Genomic DNA, 16,438 nt, shown 5'->3' with positions numbered 1-16,438 from the left:
TAGGACTCAAACATGATGCATGACCCTTGGGAACAATGATATGCTCAAAGAAAAGAGGGAAAGGATTTTGGCAATGCATTATTTCCCATATATCAATACTATACAGTGTTTAAAATACTCTTTGTATATATCATGTGAGCCTTTAAATTGATCTGTTTTGTGAATGTATAAAAACTGTTATAAATACTTAATAAAATCAGGAGAGAGACAGATAGACGGATGGATACACCTGGCAAAAACCTCTGATTTCGTCTAATCCTCCTCCAGTAGCCAAATAACTGATGCGGCTCTACATTTTCCCCTCCTTTATAAATATTGTGGTCCATCGATCATTTCCCTTTACCAAACTCCTTCTCGAGCGCACCAAGGACAAGTGATTTCTGCCTCGAGCTTGATTTATTCATTTTCCTCATACCTCAGAACCCTGTAAAAGATCTAGGCTGGGTTTTGTGCATCAGGAGACTGACCCAAAACTATTTGTAGATTTGTAATCAGAGCGCCAGACTGGCCTGATTTATACCAGGCCTGTATTTTTAAAAGGATCCTCAATGTTTTTTCATCTGTGCTTGCGGGTTCAGAATGAACCTTAAAAGGCATGGCCTGGGTAGCTACATTTCCAGGATTTCACAAAAACAAAACAAAAAAAAACAAAAAAAAACAATATACTTCAGATCTTTCTCCACCTTAAAGTCTCTTTTCATCCTTGTCCGCTTTTGTTCCCATTTTTAGACTATGGTTTTTCCATGCATAGGATATTTATACCAGACATCTCTAATGGGTGATAACCAGCAGATGTATTTTGCCTGCATTTTAATGATGTGGAGCACTCTGGGTTAAAAATTTCACTACCACAACTTAGAGCTTTAGACCATGGCAACACTCGCTATGGTTTAAAGGGGGTGAAATACTGCTCCCGTGTTGCCAAGAAAGCTCTTTTATATTTGACTTTTTCAGGGACTGCTTTTGGCAACATCAACAATCAGTGTCACATTTTGAATGAAAACTCACTTCATGTTTATTAATAGGTAATATTAATATAAGGTAATAACAAGGCCCACACGGAATCTGCACATTTATGAGGGGAATTGTGTGGAATGGCTTAAACAGAGCAGAGAACGCTACACATATTGGTGGCTAAAATACATTTACATTACTGTTTTTTTCCCCCATAACTTTTTCAAATTACACTAATTAAAATAACCAACAATAAACAAACACACAGGAGGCAGGGTGCTGACTGTAGAACTTTTGGAATGACAAACTATTTGGATCTGACAACAATTCCACAATATTCACTACAAAACTATAACAAAAAAAAAAAGCTTTTGTGGATTTTTTTGAGTAACTTCTCCTTGTAAAGAGGTAGAAAAACCACAACAAAAAAATCTATAACCAATAGCTAATACAGCATAAAGATATGATTATAGAGGAGACAGAAACACTTGTACAACTGCAAAACCAGAGAATGTTTCACCTGACGTGTGCGTTTATCCACATAACTTTGTGAATGTGTTAAGACCAGCAGAAGTTAAAGGAGTAGTTCACTTTTAAAAAAACTTTCGCTGATAATTTACTCACCTCCATGTCATCCAAGATGTTCATGTCTTTCTTTCTTCAGTCGAAAAGAAATTAGGGTTTTTGATGAAAACATTCCAGTATTTTTCTTCATATAATGCACTTTACTGGCAACCAAACGGTTCATGGTCCAAAAGACAGTTTCAGTGCAAAATGAAAACTGTTCAAAGGGCTTTAAACGATTCCAGACGATGAATAAGGGTCTTATCAAGCTTTAAAAAAACAAAGTTTAAGTTTTATAAGCTCAAATGGTCGCCTTGCTCTGTTCTGTGATGCCTGTTCGGACTCTTTTTCCGAGTCAATTAATTCATTTCGTTCGTTGAATGAACCAAAAGATTTGTTCATTTTGATAAACGAGTTCGAACAGGAGAGTCACGAACACATCACAGAACAGAGCAAGGCGACCATTTGAGCTTATAAAACTTAAACTTTGTTATTTAAAAAAAAAATCGTTTTTTAATGATTTAAAATTGATCATTTCGCTTGAAAAGACCCTTATTCATCGTCTGGAATCGTTTAAAACCCTTTGAACAGTTTGCAGTTTGCACTGAAACTGTCTTTTGGACCTTGAACCGTTTGGTTACCAGTAAAGTCCATTATATGGAGAAAAATGCTGGAATGTTTTCATCAAAAACCTTAATTTCTTTTAGACTGAAGAAAGAATGACATGGACATCTTGGATGACATAGGGGTGAGTAAATTATCAGAAAAAGTTATTTTTTAAAAGTGAACTACTCCTTTAAGTCCCTTTGACCCGACAAAGCGTCACATGTGCATCTTGAATAAAAAATTGCATGCATTGTCCATTTGTCTTGATACTTTCCAAGGACACAAATCATGGAAGATTATTTCTTGTGAAAAAAAAAATAGCTTGGCAAATAAGGAATCAGCGCCACTAAATCAAAAAGAAAAACGGCAACAAATTCAGCACATAATGTCTCATTGTTTTCAGGGCTTTTCACTTTTAAAGCTCAGAGAAGACAGGATGTGATGGGGAGAGAAAGAAATGGGATAGGTTTCAAGCCAGATTCAAACTTGCTTCATCCATAAGAGCAACGGCATCAGAGCTCATGCACTCAAGCACTAGACCTTGGCTCCGACTTGATTTGTTTTACTTTATGTAGTACCACCTCTTTTCTATACAAATGACATTTTTTACATCTTCACTGCCAACGTCTTCTCTCATGGACACCATTGTAAATCTACTTCATTTTGCTTCTCTCTGGGCAATACTTGACCCAAACTTCCTCGGCCCAGCCTGTGCCAGGCACAATATTTCACCCCCTCTGACGTAAGCTCAGTTACGTTTCCTCTACCATTTACTCTCAAAAGACTTCACTTTTATGAATTTGTTATTTATAAAGTGCTCCTATTATTCTAGGCAATACTGACCCTTTTTTAACAGAAAATCATAAAATCATAATTCTGCCATGTTAAGCTATTGCTCTCAATATGCTTCACATTAGGACTACTCATTGACCTCAATTTGTGTCACCACATGACCTGGAAATATGCATCTTATTGTATGTTAACTTGAACAAAATGTCATTGGAGCTAGCAAAGCGCTCTTCATGCCATGTGGCATTGTAGTAAATGTCTTAAAAGGCTGATTTCGCCCGATGCCTGCTGTGTGTCTGAATGTCATGCTATTAGTGGATTCAGAAGAATATATTACTCAGAATCCATACAAATATCCAAATAACCACAAGTTCGGGATATGAAAGGTCACAGTGCAATACATGTAGATTCTGATAAAGCTGCTTTACAAAATGAATGACTGCATACATTTCTTGGTACTTTTACTGCCCATAATGCTTTGTTGTGTACAGTATATTACGGTTTTAATGAAAAACACTATGTTATTGTCAGAATATGCCCTTTTTTTTTCTTTTTTTTTTTTACAATGTATACATAGCTTTGATCAGATTATAGCCAACAAAATTGAACAACCTCCAAAGCTTTTGTTGATATCTTAGGTTTTGAACTTGGAATTGTCACCAAGGATGGGCTGATGAAATGGCTCCTTAATTTCTCTTTTTTTCAAGCAAAAAGCAAAAATATATACTACCCTTCAAAAGTTTTGGAGTCATTGTGATTCTTTTTTTTTAATTAATGCTTTTGTTGTTCAGCAAGAGTACATTAAATGTATCAAAATTCAGGTTAACAACAATTATAATGTATTATAATAATTCTGCTTCAAATAAATGCTGCTCATTTGAACTTTCTATTCATCAAAAAATCATGACAAAAGTATTATCAGCATTTTAGAATGATTTTTGAAGGATCATGTGACACTGAAGACTGGAGTAATGATGCTGAAAATTCAGCTTCACAGGGATAAATAACATTTTAAAATATATTAAATTTTAAAGAACATTAAAAATTGAATTTAAATTGTGCACAACCATGATTTACACAAACCTTGATATGTTTGTAATAGTTGGTATGCTCACCTGAGAAACTGTCTTTATCCATTGCCAGCAGGTCTCTGGCCTGATACAAGTAACATCGCAAATGATACAAGGTCCCATCTGAAGAATCAAGAAGCAGGATGGCAGTGTAGTTTTAGTCATCTGTCATTATTTTAAATAAAGAGAGAAAACCGGCATGTTCAACTTACTATCAAAGAAGCAGGAGATGGTTGGGCGGTTGACACCAAAGGTTGTTGTAACTGACCTATCGTCATTCTTCTCATCAGTAACACTGCTCTGTTGAAAAAAAAAACAACACACACACACACACACACACAAACACACACACTGTGAGACAGATTATGTTCCTTCAACCTAAACAGTAGACTCAAACATTTTGGCATTCAGACAAGACAAGGCATTCATGTTGGATCAAATATCATAATATTCCGACCAAAAGGGTAAACAGAGTATGTGTTAATGATAACTGCTGTCAGTTGTGGAAAGAACAACTGTATATGCACCGCAAACCACTGGCATGAAAAGATTACATCACCACCCAAAGACTCTCAAATATCATTTTGACACATACAAAAATCCTGATCTTCTCTGAATAAAATGCCTGATGATGTCTCTTAACCAAAATGAAAATGCTATGTCATTTGTGGCTCACAATATTTACATAACCCAATACACTTGTATGGTTTTGGAGGGAAAAAAAGAAAAGAAACACACACTCCAAAGTGCCCTCTAAAATCCAATTCCAACGAGTAGCGGTGTAGCGCAAACCCATCCACTGAAACCTATTTTAATGTCACATTGCCAAGCAAGCTGATAATCGAACCTGATTTTCGGTTTCTCATATGTGGCGGTGAAAAGTTTGATTCGTTGTAGTTAATCAAATCATCCTATCTCTCTTGCATATGTAGAGGTGGCAAAAAGGGTAAATCATTCTAGTGAGTTGGGCAATAGGTTGATCTAAAAGGGATATTCCGCCGTTCTTTTTCCATATTAAACAAAGTTATTCCATTAACTAAGACAAGATGATACATACCTCTCTCGTCTCATTAGGATCCAAGCAGAGAAGCGACCAAACACCTCCACGTTTTCCCTATTTAAATACAGTTACATGAGTAGTGTAACTCGACCAGGAATGGTGATGCAAAATAAAACATTGCGCTTTTCTAAGCGTGTAAAGTGGATAACTACTGTATAATGTATGGCGGAAAGCACAGAAATGCTGAGTCGAAGTTCTCGAAGCGCAATTTAGACGCTTAGAAAAGGGCAATGCTTTATTTTGCGTCACCATTCCTGGTCGAGTTACACTATTTGTGTAACTGTATTTGAATAGGGAAAACATGGAGGTGTTTGGTCACTTCTTTGCTTGGATCCTGGGCTAGTTAAGTGCTATTAAGGGAATAACATAGTTTAATATATGAAAAAACGGTGGAGTATCCCTTTAAATAACTCTATCTCTCATATGTAGCAGAGAAAAGTCTGATTAATTGAAGTGAATCAGTTCATCTTAAACCAATCTCTCTCTTATCTGTAGTGGTGGAAAGTCACAGTAATTCTAGTGAATCGGTTCATCCTAAACGACTCTCTCATATTTAGTAGTGAATTAATTGTAATGAATTGCTCTCTATCTCATTTATATTGTGGTGGATACTGTATTATGATTCATCTTAGTTAATGGTTCACTGTAAATAGTAATATCTCTCAAATGTAGAGGTAAAAGTCTGATTATTTCTAAGACTTTCTCTCATATGAAACTTTGGCAAGTTATTCCAATGAATCGGCTCATTCGGACAGTCCATGTAAATTAACAGCATATGCTCAAGATACAGGAAGAGCAGGATTTAAAATGAGGTTAAACACGCTATATCATATGGAAATAATTGAAAAATGACTAAATTAAGCATTTGATGTGATTAATTGATGTCTATGGATCTGAATTTTCAGGTGCCCCAGAAGGCAGAGCAAGGGAATCATCTAGTTCACCTCTGTAAGGCACTACTTGCACAATGGATCCGTTCCAGACCCTCATCAACTCTCAATTCTCAACTCAGCCAAGCCCACATGACATCTTGTGCCAAAGCTGCCTGGAATAGACCCGTAACAATGGACCCAGTGGACCAGACTATGAGTAAAAGAATAAGCATACTAACTAGGCTTTATACATTCACCGTCCTTCACACTCACTGCTCCATCTCTGTCTCCCTGTAAATGATATCCCATGATGCCCTTATTTTACCAGACTGATTCCACTTTGCTTGCCCAGTCTCTCTCAGCACCTCCGGTTCGTCCAAACTCAAAGCCCTCCACACCCATTCTCGCCTTTGCCTTGTCTAAATTGCATCTCGCCTTCGTTTGATTCAGTCCGACCTTTTTCCTTTCCTTCCATTACTGTCTCTCCTTCTAAATCTCACCCCCAATTCCAGGTCCACATCACTCAAATAGTCAACACTCATTACCAGCGAACACTCCAAGGCAAAGATGGCCGCCGGCCCTGTCTTTTCTAATGGTTCCATACGACATCTCCAGCGCCGGCGCCGGAAGGCGTCCGTCTTCCTCTGCTTCAGGTGAAACTTCCAGCCAAATAAAGAAGCATACTCCCAGCCCTCACGCTCCGACTCGTCCGGACGCTGCTGTAGAAGAGTGAGCACAAAGAAAAAGACTCATCATTTAACCGGATTGAATTAAAGCATTTTTCTCATTTGCATGTTCTATATGATCCTATCCAGTGGTGCACAGTGCAATAAACATTAAAAAAGACAAATAGCAGACATGAGCTTTTTCAGATTAGTGAGGAATTAAAGTTATCTAATACAGTAGAAAGACGGGAGGTGCCACAAGAGAAATGTTTCTAATTCTGTGCTTAAAGAGTGCCACCATGAGGACAACTGATTTTACTCATACTGTAGTAACCCAAAATTTTTTTGGACACTTCAAAAATATATATTACTACATATTATATAATAATAATAATCTATCTATTATTAGCACACGTTTCAAGCAAAACTAGTAACATTTTATTAATAAGTATACAAATTTGCAAACATTAATTTGTTTGAAGATGGCATTTGGTTTCATAAAAATGTAATTGCAGAAATAATACAGTACCATTCAGAAGTTTGGGGTAAGTGAGAAATTAATACTTCTAAGCAAGTGACAGTATAAAGACATCTGTAATGTTAAAAAAGATTTCCATTTTAAATAAATGATGTTCTTTTAAACTTTCTACTCAAATAATGAAAGTATCACCACAGTTAACAATCAGTATAACAATCGGAAATGCTTCAAATCAGCAATCATTTCTGAAGATGTCTGTAATATTGTGAAATATTATTATTACAATTACACTAACTGTTTTACAGTATTTTTTTTTATAAAATAAATGTAGCCTTAAACATAAGATCAGCCACTTCTTTCATAAATATTAAAAAAAAAATCTTAATGACCCCTAAATTTGAACATTAATACAGTGATTTGTATCTGTCATTTAGTTCTTATATTTTAAATATACCTTTTGAACCCAAACCTCTCTCTCAAACAAGTTCTTTACCCAGTTTTAGTAGACCTGTTTGTTTCTTCCGCAGAACCAAACGGAAACACAATGAGCCTCATTCAGGAAACACGAGCAGAACAAATTTGTGTGTAAATCGTTCATAAATCCATTCTTATGTAAACTGTTCAATTCAACTGAATGTGACAATTTACATAATGGATTTGCAAATGATTTATACACAAATTCATTCTGTTCGTGTTTCATGAATGAGGCCCAATGCCATTCTCTGTAACTCTGAAGAACTTCAACATGTTTGCTTTATAGTCTAACAACAACATTATTGTTATCAGAAACAGTGATCTCCAGAATTTAATTTTAGATCTTTATCAACAAAGTGTGTTTTACCCAAACTTGTTTGCCTGTGTGGATAAGGGCTTTCACAGATTGAAACCAAACCGCTTTATCGCTCTCTCTCATGTCGCACACACATGCCCCTAAACACACACCCTCACACAGATGATGAACATTAAACAAATTTGCGGCGGGACTTTAAAGTTGGACCTGGGTTTTTCTGCCAAGTGGATTCGAGGTGTGGGATTGATTTCAGATTATTCTCAGATGGCATGATTAATTAGGTGTCCTCTCGATCTCCATCTGCCTCTCACCAGATGCGTTCAGGGGAAGACCTCCTGAGACTACACAGAGCTCTTTATGTCACGCCACCCTGAGCTTTACCAGAATCCCCCCAGAATTCAAAGGGAACTAACTGAAGCTCGGAGCCAAGATTCCGCTTTTGTTTACAAGCTGCTCTCAATGTGAAACTTCGTTATTTCTTTGACTGAAAACAAACCGAGCGGGAACACTTCGCTAACGACTGATGATGTACTTTTCTAAGCGCCTCCATCTTCTGCACATCTCTACGGCGGAGTCGGATCCAACGTCTCCGGCGGTTGGTGTGGTACATCTTCTCGGATGGAGCCCAGGACTTTGGCCGGCGGTCCGGGGGGAGGGTTATTCCATATTCCCACCCTACAGGTAAACACAAATTTATTATAGAGATGCATTGCTTTTGAAAATCATCTCTATATACAAAATAACGAAGAGCAGAAGTCAGTGGCATAAGACTTCTCAAAGTTTCCATACCTTGATCATCCACTGCACGCTTCAGATCCTCGCTCCACTCAATATCCCCCCACACCCAGCCCGGGGGACACTCGATCTCATCTTTAGCCACAGCCTTTTCTCCGTTCTGCCCCCCAGTGGACACATAAAGAACAAAAAGGTCAGTTCCTGGCCAACTGATTTTAATGTAGAACATATTGCCTCATGAATTAAACAAATAACTTCACTCTACTTAAAAAGAACTAAAGTTTCATCAGTTTTGTCACAATACAACTACACACTGACCACATCTGTGTATCCCTCTGACATGCCGATCCACTGTCCTCCTGGCAAACGCATCTGATTTTCAAACACCTCCTCCAAAAAGCTTATATGACCTGCATCAGCGTCGTACAGCATTCTGGGCATCAAGACACATCAATGTTATGCCATTTCACAGGGTGTTCTATGATGTTGATATCACTAATACTTGTCTGAGTACATTTATGATAAGACTCACGTTTTCTCTGGGCTGACATACCAGTCTCCTGCCCAGCTCCATCCTGGAGAGGGTTTGAAGCTCTCCTTTGGCAGTTTAATTCTGCCAGTCACATCGCTGAACTTGGGGTATGTCAGACCCGTCGTACCCCAGTTCCCCACCAGGGCCAATTTAGTCTGGTTCTCATACTGTGGATCAAAACAACTCCATTAGTAGCTCAGAAGCTCAAACACACAATGCTACACAAGACACAATCAACCAAATTCAACCAAATAAGCGAAAACAAATGTAACTAAAGTACTCACTGTATAAAAACAAAGGATGAGCTTCCTGTGATTCTTTGTTTTATTTTACTACCATTCAAAAGTTTGGAATTGGTAAGATTTTTTGCTTTTTTAAAAAGTCTCTTATGCTAATCAAGGCAAAATATTGTAAGATATTATTACAATTTAAAAGAACTGTTCGATTTTAATATGTAATTTTGTTTTTAAAAGTAGTCTATTATGCTTATCAAGGATAAATATTGTGAAATATTATTAAAATTTAAAATAACTTTTCTATTTTAATACTTTATAAATGTCATTTATTCCTATGATGGCAAAGCTGAGTTTTCAGCATCATTACTTCAGTCTTCAGTGTCACATGATCCTTCAGAAATCATTCTAATATGCTGATTGGCTGCTCGAGAGACATTTCTCATTTCTTATCAAATTTGAGAAAAGTTAATCATTTTTTTGGTGGAAACCATGACGCACCTTTTCAGGATAATTTGATTAATAGAAAGTTTAAAAGAAAAGTAGGCATATATATTTTTTATTTATATTTAATTCTTCTTTGCTGTATAGAAGTACTAATTTAATATTAAAAATTTTTACTGAAAATCTTTCTATCAGGACATTTAGTAGATTTCAACTTTGTTCTCACTTGCAAACGTTTTAAAATATTTTACAAAATGAATCGTGACATGTTTAAATTAAAACTATGATAATGTAAACAAAGAGCGAAATAAACTATTTTAATGTTTATTGTGTGAAATTGATTTCCAAATCAATAAGCTGTATATATATACAGTACACTGCTGGAGACTGTTAATAGGGAAATTGATAAATTAGTGAGAGCGAAAAGTGTTAACTAAAAGTCCACAGGGCAAAGGCCCATGGGTGAAGAAACGCCAAACAAATGCATGTTGGGAAACTGCCCACTCACCGTTTCTGCAAACACAGATAGTTTGCCCTCTGCAAACTGGTTAAAGGACTTGACATCAGCAGCGAGTCCAAACCACAGCTTGACCCTGAGCTGAGCTGGGATCTTACTACATCCCACGTCTTCCTGCGGACACTGAGCACAACATTACACACAGAGAATCAGAGATTTATCACTACCCCTACGGTTCCATTCATCATTTACACTGTAGCATTAGTATGTGCTTTGCCTTCAAATAGTGTGTTTACCTTCATGAAAACCGTCTGAAGTTGTCCACAATGCTTGCCACAGTAACCCTGGGAAAAGAGAACTTGATGGGTGGGGATTCTGTGGTAGGCCACTCGTCTGTCTCCCTGAAGCATCCAGATTATTATATCTGGAAAACTGTTCTGGGGCTGAAAGAAAGAAAGAACGTCTGCCGTCAATCGATTAAAAAATATATATCTAATTAATAGCACATTTTTAGTAATTAATCAAGTTTTTTTTATAGCCATTCAAAATTAAAAGTCGATATGACTTGAAAAGTTTATATGACTGACAGACAAGAATGGTTTGACCTAAAAATGTCAAAATTGAAAATACTGTGGAAACAAAGACACCTACATCTTGGATGCCCTTGAGGTAAGCTAAAACATATCAAAAATGAATTTCAAAGTGAACTATCCCTTTAATGTCACAGACTGCAGCAGGAATATTAGGCTGATGTCACTATTTGAATCAGGTGCAGGTAGCATAAAATGACTCGTTCCATGAAGGACTGAAAGGGAACCACCAACATATATCATTTATTTGCAAGCTGCAGCTCTTTCACCTCCTCAGCGAGGTGACGAAGTCTCATGGTCCAGTCCTCAGCCTGCTCCAGCACCGCACTCAGCTCGGTCTCTGGTCCGTGTTTGAGCGCCAGTGCCGTCTGCACGATCTGCTGCATGTTAATCTTGCGCAGATTCCTCAGAGCTTTATCCAGCGGAGTCACACAGGGCCATTTATCCACCTCAGGGAGTTCCTCACTACAGCACATTCACACACAAGAACACTTTAGTTGGTCATAGTGAGTGCGGTACATCTTTACAAAACACTTGAGCACATCTGCACCTGCAGTCGGCTATGACATCATCAAGCAGTTGGACAACCCTCTCTTCCACTTCCTGTTCGTCACTTCTTGCTTTGAGCTCCAGCTGAACCTGATCTAGGTTTGATTCCTATTATGATAAACGTGTTAGGAAATACAATCATAACTGATTGTGGTTTGATATATTTTGATGTGTTGACCGAAGAAATGCTCCTCACCAGTCGGTCAACTATGCTGAGCAGCATGTTCAGGGCCTCTATGCGAGGGCCGATATCTTCCCACTCTGAAGACAAGACCACCACAGGTTTCACATTTCCCCATGGCAGGTAGTAGTAATGGCAGCCTAAATAATGTAAAACAGTGAAAGCAATGTTAGATCACTCTTTGGAGTATAGGTAATACGATCCTTCCAAATACGAATATAAAATGAAATGTTATTGAGCTTCAATCCTACTACTTTGTTTGTTAAAATAATTAAAACTCTTCTTTTTTTTGCTTCACAAAATCACATAGGTTCATTTTACGAGTATAGATACAGTATGCACTATCATTCAAAGGTTTAGACTCAGTTTTAAAAAGAAGTCTCTTTTGCTCATCAAGGCTGCTTTTATTTGTAAAAATACAGTAACTAAAAATAACTGTTTTCTATTTTAATATATTTTATAATTTATTTTATTCCTGTAATGGTTGCAAAGCTGAATTTTGACATGAAAACATGATCCTTTAGAAATCATTGTAAAATACTGATTTGGTGCTCAAGAATCATGTTTTATTATTATCAAAAAACAGTTGTACTGCTTAATATTTTTGTGCACACCGTAATACATTTTTTTCAGGTTTCTTTGATGATTAGAAAGTCTTTAGAAAAATCTTTTGTAATGTTACAAATGTAGTAAATGTCTTCGAAAGAAATGTAGTTTTATTCAGTAAGGGTGCATTAAATTGATAATGTACCCTTGCTGAATAAAACTATTAATTTATTTTGAAGAAATGGCACATATATTGTACATACATATATACTGTGTATGTGTGTATATATATATATATATAAAGGTATGTGTATGTATGTACAGTGTATATATATATATATATATATATATATATATATATATATATATTACATGTTTAACACAGGAAAAATGTTCTGGTGTTTCTGTTAAAGGAAGAACAAATCCCACAAGTATCCATTTCAAAGTGAAATAGCAGTCTGGACATTTTATGTGGGGCATTCCAAAATGTATGGTTGACCTAAACATTTCAACTTCAAGTATAAATCTTTAGGTGTTTTCTCACCATCAAACACGGCCCTGCTGAACTGAGTGGTGGAGGGCAGAGGCAGACAGGTGTTGTCGAACTTGTTGCCGTAGTTACCAATACTGACTTCAAACTGAATCGCATCATCCACATCCTGAAGAAGAGTGGCTGAGTAGAATGCAGCAAAGAGGGAGTACTTCCTCTTTCGCATAAATTTCTGTGCGACACAACACAACACAACTGTGGTCTTTCACTGATATTAAATGATGCATTCCTGTGTCAAATGATCTCATGTCTGATGCTAAACCCAGGAGGAATAACTGTGATCTCACCTCTACCACCAGCAGGTCATCAGGGTGTATGTCTTCAATCTTTTGCTCCACCTGATCAGACAGTTTCGTAATAAGTTCTAACAGCACACGTCCTCGATAGGCCACACCCTCTCCCTATGTCAAAAAAACACACACATAGGAACTTAAAGTATTATTACAGTAAGTAATATTAAAGGGGGTATTTGGAAGAATTCACATGTATTACTCACTTTTTTTATTATTAATATGTGAATAGCTTGTAACAAAACTTAAAAAAACAAGACCTTCTTCGACTTTTAAGGTTTTCTATTAAAAGACTGTAGAGTGTTTTTAGAAAGATTTTTTAGTTCTAAGCAAAAAAACGAAAAAGTCGAACGAACTTCGCTGTGAATTTATTTGTTGCACCTTGATCCATTAGCGTACATGTTGCGGTATCAAATTTTCATGCTGCGGTTAATTGATTGAGCTTTTATTGCGGTATACGGTATTATCACGATATTTTAATGAAATTATATTTCAAGAAAAACAGATGCATTGTGGGTCTCTAAAAAAAACCTCAACTTGTATCAATGTGTAATTGTGATTTTCAAAACATATGGTAAACTAAACCAAATTGTTTAAAGTTTAGTAACAACATGTTACAATGACTGGTAGGTTACTGTTTGTATTATTCAATTAAATTCTTGGATTTGATTTCAGTCTTAATTCAATATTGACTCATTTGGATAAATATTAGGCAGGCCTCAGTCTGTTAATGTTTCTCAAGAAAAAAAAACCTCACATAATGCTGTAAACATACAGAGAGAAATTAAATATAATATTTAGCAAATTACTCCTTGCTATTTTCTAATGTGCTGGTCATTAAATGGCTTTCCTGAGGTAAATGTAACGTTTTGACACAACTGTTCTCCTGCAGTGTTACTGACCTCACTGATTGATCGTTATTATGTACAAGTAAATATACCTTTCGGTAAGTTATACTGTATCTTTAAATAAAAACGAAAGTAAGATGATGATCGGTTTACTTGAACTGAGGAGCAACGATCTGTGATCAGAAGAGCTGATTTATCAACTTCAATTTATCAATAACAACTTTCATATCAAAAGTAACCTTGCTCTGTGATTTTTCTCTGTGGGAGTGCGTGTGAAAAGTGCCAAATGCGTTAAGCGCCTTTCAGACAGGACGCGGAATGCGCGACGCTGGTTCAACGTTGCCCTTCAGATACAACGCGATTTGCTATTTTACAAATAAAAAGTTTAACTATTTTGAACTTTAACACCGGCGTGGTCGATGCAGGTCGACGCAGCAACAAAACATCCCTGCGCGTCGCGCGCGTATTCCGCGTCCTGTCTGAAAGTCAAGCTGAGTCTCAAGCGGAATGTCTGAGAGTTGGCAGCCCTGCGGGGATAAATCGTCGGGAGCGTTCCGCCATGCTTCTTCATCATGTGAGGATTGTTTACATTAGACTAGTGCGCACTGTCGCAAGCACACATACATGTGGGGATTGTTTACATCAGAGTGCGCGCGTGTTCTGCGCAGCACGCAGTGTTTGAGCGGTTGAAGGAAATAATGCGCGCTCTAAAAGTCTAAATTCGAATCTATTATTTTCCACGGTATTTTGAAGAGCCCGCGATAACAATATCGTGCATATTCATTACCGCGATTTATCGCATTACCGAATACCTGCACATGTCTAAGCGTACATTTAACGTAATCACAAATGTACAAACGTCACAAACGTAATCACGTATCATATATATATATATACTGTATATTGAATCTCACCTTTCCCAGGTTTAGTGCCTCATGTGGGTCCGAGAAGGCTGAGAACTCTCTAGGGCTCCCATACATGTTGACAAAGCAGGGGCCAAAGGTCGGAAGAAAGCCTATATTGTCATCAACTTGTTGATATATAAAAGAGCAAGAATTAGACACACAGCAGTAACCTCTAGCTTTAGAAAATAAATAGCAAATAACAAACGTGTTGACACTTTCAATGGCAAATACATTTGCCATTTAGTCATAGAAAACACCTTATCTAAAGACTAGCTAAATAAAGCTATAGGAAACTTATGCTATAAGCACTATAGCCCAAAAAAGGCAAAATCATGCCATTGGTGTGATCTACAGGAAGGGTAGCACAGATTTTTGAGATCAGAGAGACACACATACTGGTGCTGTGGAAGGTCCTGAGAAGGAACTCATCTGAGTGCAGAGAGAAATGAAAGTTGAGACAAAATAAGGATAGATGAAGTAAATACTGCAGGCAGTGCAGCCGATGCCATGCAAACGGACTCATGCGCGAGCCTATATTAATCATGTCTGCACCAGACGTAGAGTTACATTTGCACAACAAACTCACTCTATGCAACACACAACATATCACAACCAACTGCTAACTGCTAACATACTGAAACCAATTTCAGTTACACTAAAATATACTACAATCACTTGTTTTTTTTCCCCACAAATGCAACAATACTACAATTTTGATCTGTCATACATCCTTGACAATAGCATGTGAGGATTTTAAAAAGTACCCAGATAGCAAACTGACATTGAATCAACGTGGAAATATGACATCGAAACAACGTTGATCTAACATTGTTTTGCTCATCGAATTAACGTTGAACCAACGTCAGACGCGTCATTCTTTCAAAACTAACGGAAAATCAACTTGAAATCAACGCGTTGTTTCAACGTTATGAAAGCAAACCAATTTTCGATTTTCATTTAGCTTTGAAGAATGCCGCGTCTGACGTTGGTTCAACGTTAATTCGATGAGCAAAATCAACGTTGTTTCAATGTCATGAGAGACGTCGTTTCCACATTGTTTCAATGTCAGTTTGCTGTCTGGGTAGCTACTCTTTTTGTTTTGTTTTAGTCATCCTTGTCTCTAATTCAGAGTAAAACATACAAGCTAATTTTACACAACACTCCCCAAAATGCAGTGTTAATTTCATTCTCAAGTTTCAAATCACTGCCAATTCATTTCTTACATGATGACAATACGAAGTGATACAAAATCAAGTCAATAAATCAGCTAGCAAACAACAAGTAGAGTTTTTCCTCACTTAAACACTGGAACCAACACACTGAAAAATGTGATGTCTCTCAACATTGACAAATGCACTTTGTGTAAATGCACAAGGTGAAGAATATTTTTTTTTTTGATGATGCGTTACTTACAACTACTAGATAAATAGAGACACTACAAATACATTTCTTGATGCTGTTTGACTTCCCAAAGAGTGTGGCAAACAGCACTGCTGTCAGAGTAACTCAACATGTCTAGTTCTGGCTCAACAAATTGTGAGTTTTGGGAAGGACTTATGCTAACAAGCTCTTGCACTAGGAATTGACAATTGACAAGATACAGTATACCATTTTGCAGAAGGTATATTTGATGTTGTTAGTTGTGCAGAATTAATACACTTAATACACATCAATATACACTATATAAACGGTTAGTATAGAGTAGTGGTTCTCAACCAGGGAGGGGACCC

The 16,438-nt window shown here is 37.0% G+C and overlaps 1 protein-coding gene across 18 annotated transcripts in view; it reads right to left on the bottom strand.

Annotated features, from left to right (window-relative positions):
- dysf (dysferlin, limb girdle muscular dystrophy 2B (autosomal recessive)) overlaps positions 1-16,438 on the bottom strand; it is a 78,775-nt gene that overhangs the window by 39,809 nt on the left and 22,528 nt on the right. For 11 of the 18 annotated variants that reach the window (XM_089129659.1, XM_089129658.1, XM_089129649.1 and 8 more), the window contains 16 exons: positions 15,105-15,137; positions 14,718-14,833; positions 12,953-13,066; positions 12,660-12,837; positions 11,585-11,709; positions 11,390-11,496; positions 11,109-11,304; positions 10,546-10,692; positions 10,301-10,432; positions 9,116-9,282; positions 8,902-9,016; positions 8,638-8,743; positions 8,381-8,523; positions 6,461-6,634; positions 4,196-4,283; positions 4,029-4,106 (listed from right to left, as the gene is read on the bottom strand). In XM_089129659.1, coding sequence (XP_088985785.1) covers positions 4,029-4,106; positions 4,196-4,283; positions 6,461-6,634; positions 8,381-8,523; positions 8,638-8,743; positions 8,902-9,016; positions 9,116-9,282; positions 10,301-10,432; positions 10,546-10,692; positions 11,109-11,304; positions 11,390-11,496; positions 11,585-11,709; positions 12,660-12,837; positions 12,953-13,066; positions 14,718-14,833; positions 15,105-15,137 — 2,019 coding nt within the window. The remainder of the gene's footprint in view (positions 1-4,028; positions 4,107-4,195; positions 4,284-6,460; positions 6,635-8,380; positions 8,524-8,637; positions 8,744-8,901; positions 9,017-9,115; positions 9,283-10,300; positions 10,433-10,545; positions 10,693-11,108; positions 11,305-11,389; positions 11,497-11,584; positions 11,710-12,659; positions 12,838-12,952; positions 13,067-14,717; positions 14,834-15,104; positions 15,138-16,438) is intronic. The other 7 variants (XM_089129651.1, XM_089129655.1, XM_089129650.1 and 4 more) reach the window with 3 other exon arrangements.

This window comes from Pimephales promelas, chromosome 1, assembly GCF_988280905.1.
Source record: "Pimephales promelas chromosome 1, fPimPro1.hap1.1, whole genome shotgun sequence".
NCBI lineage: Eukaryota > Metazoa > Chordata > Actinopteri > Cypriniformes > Leuciscidae > Pimephales > Pimephales promelas.
This window is presented reverse-complemented; position numbering and strand designations above follow the sequence as displayed.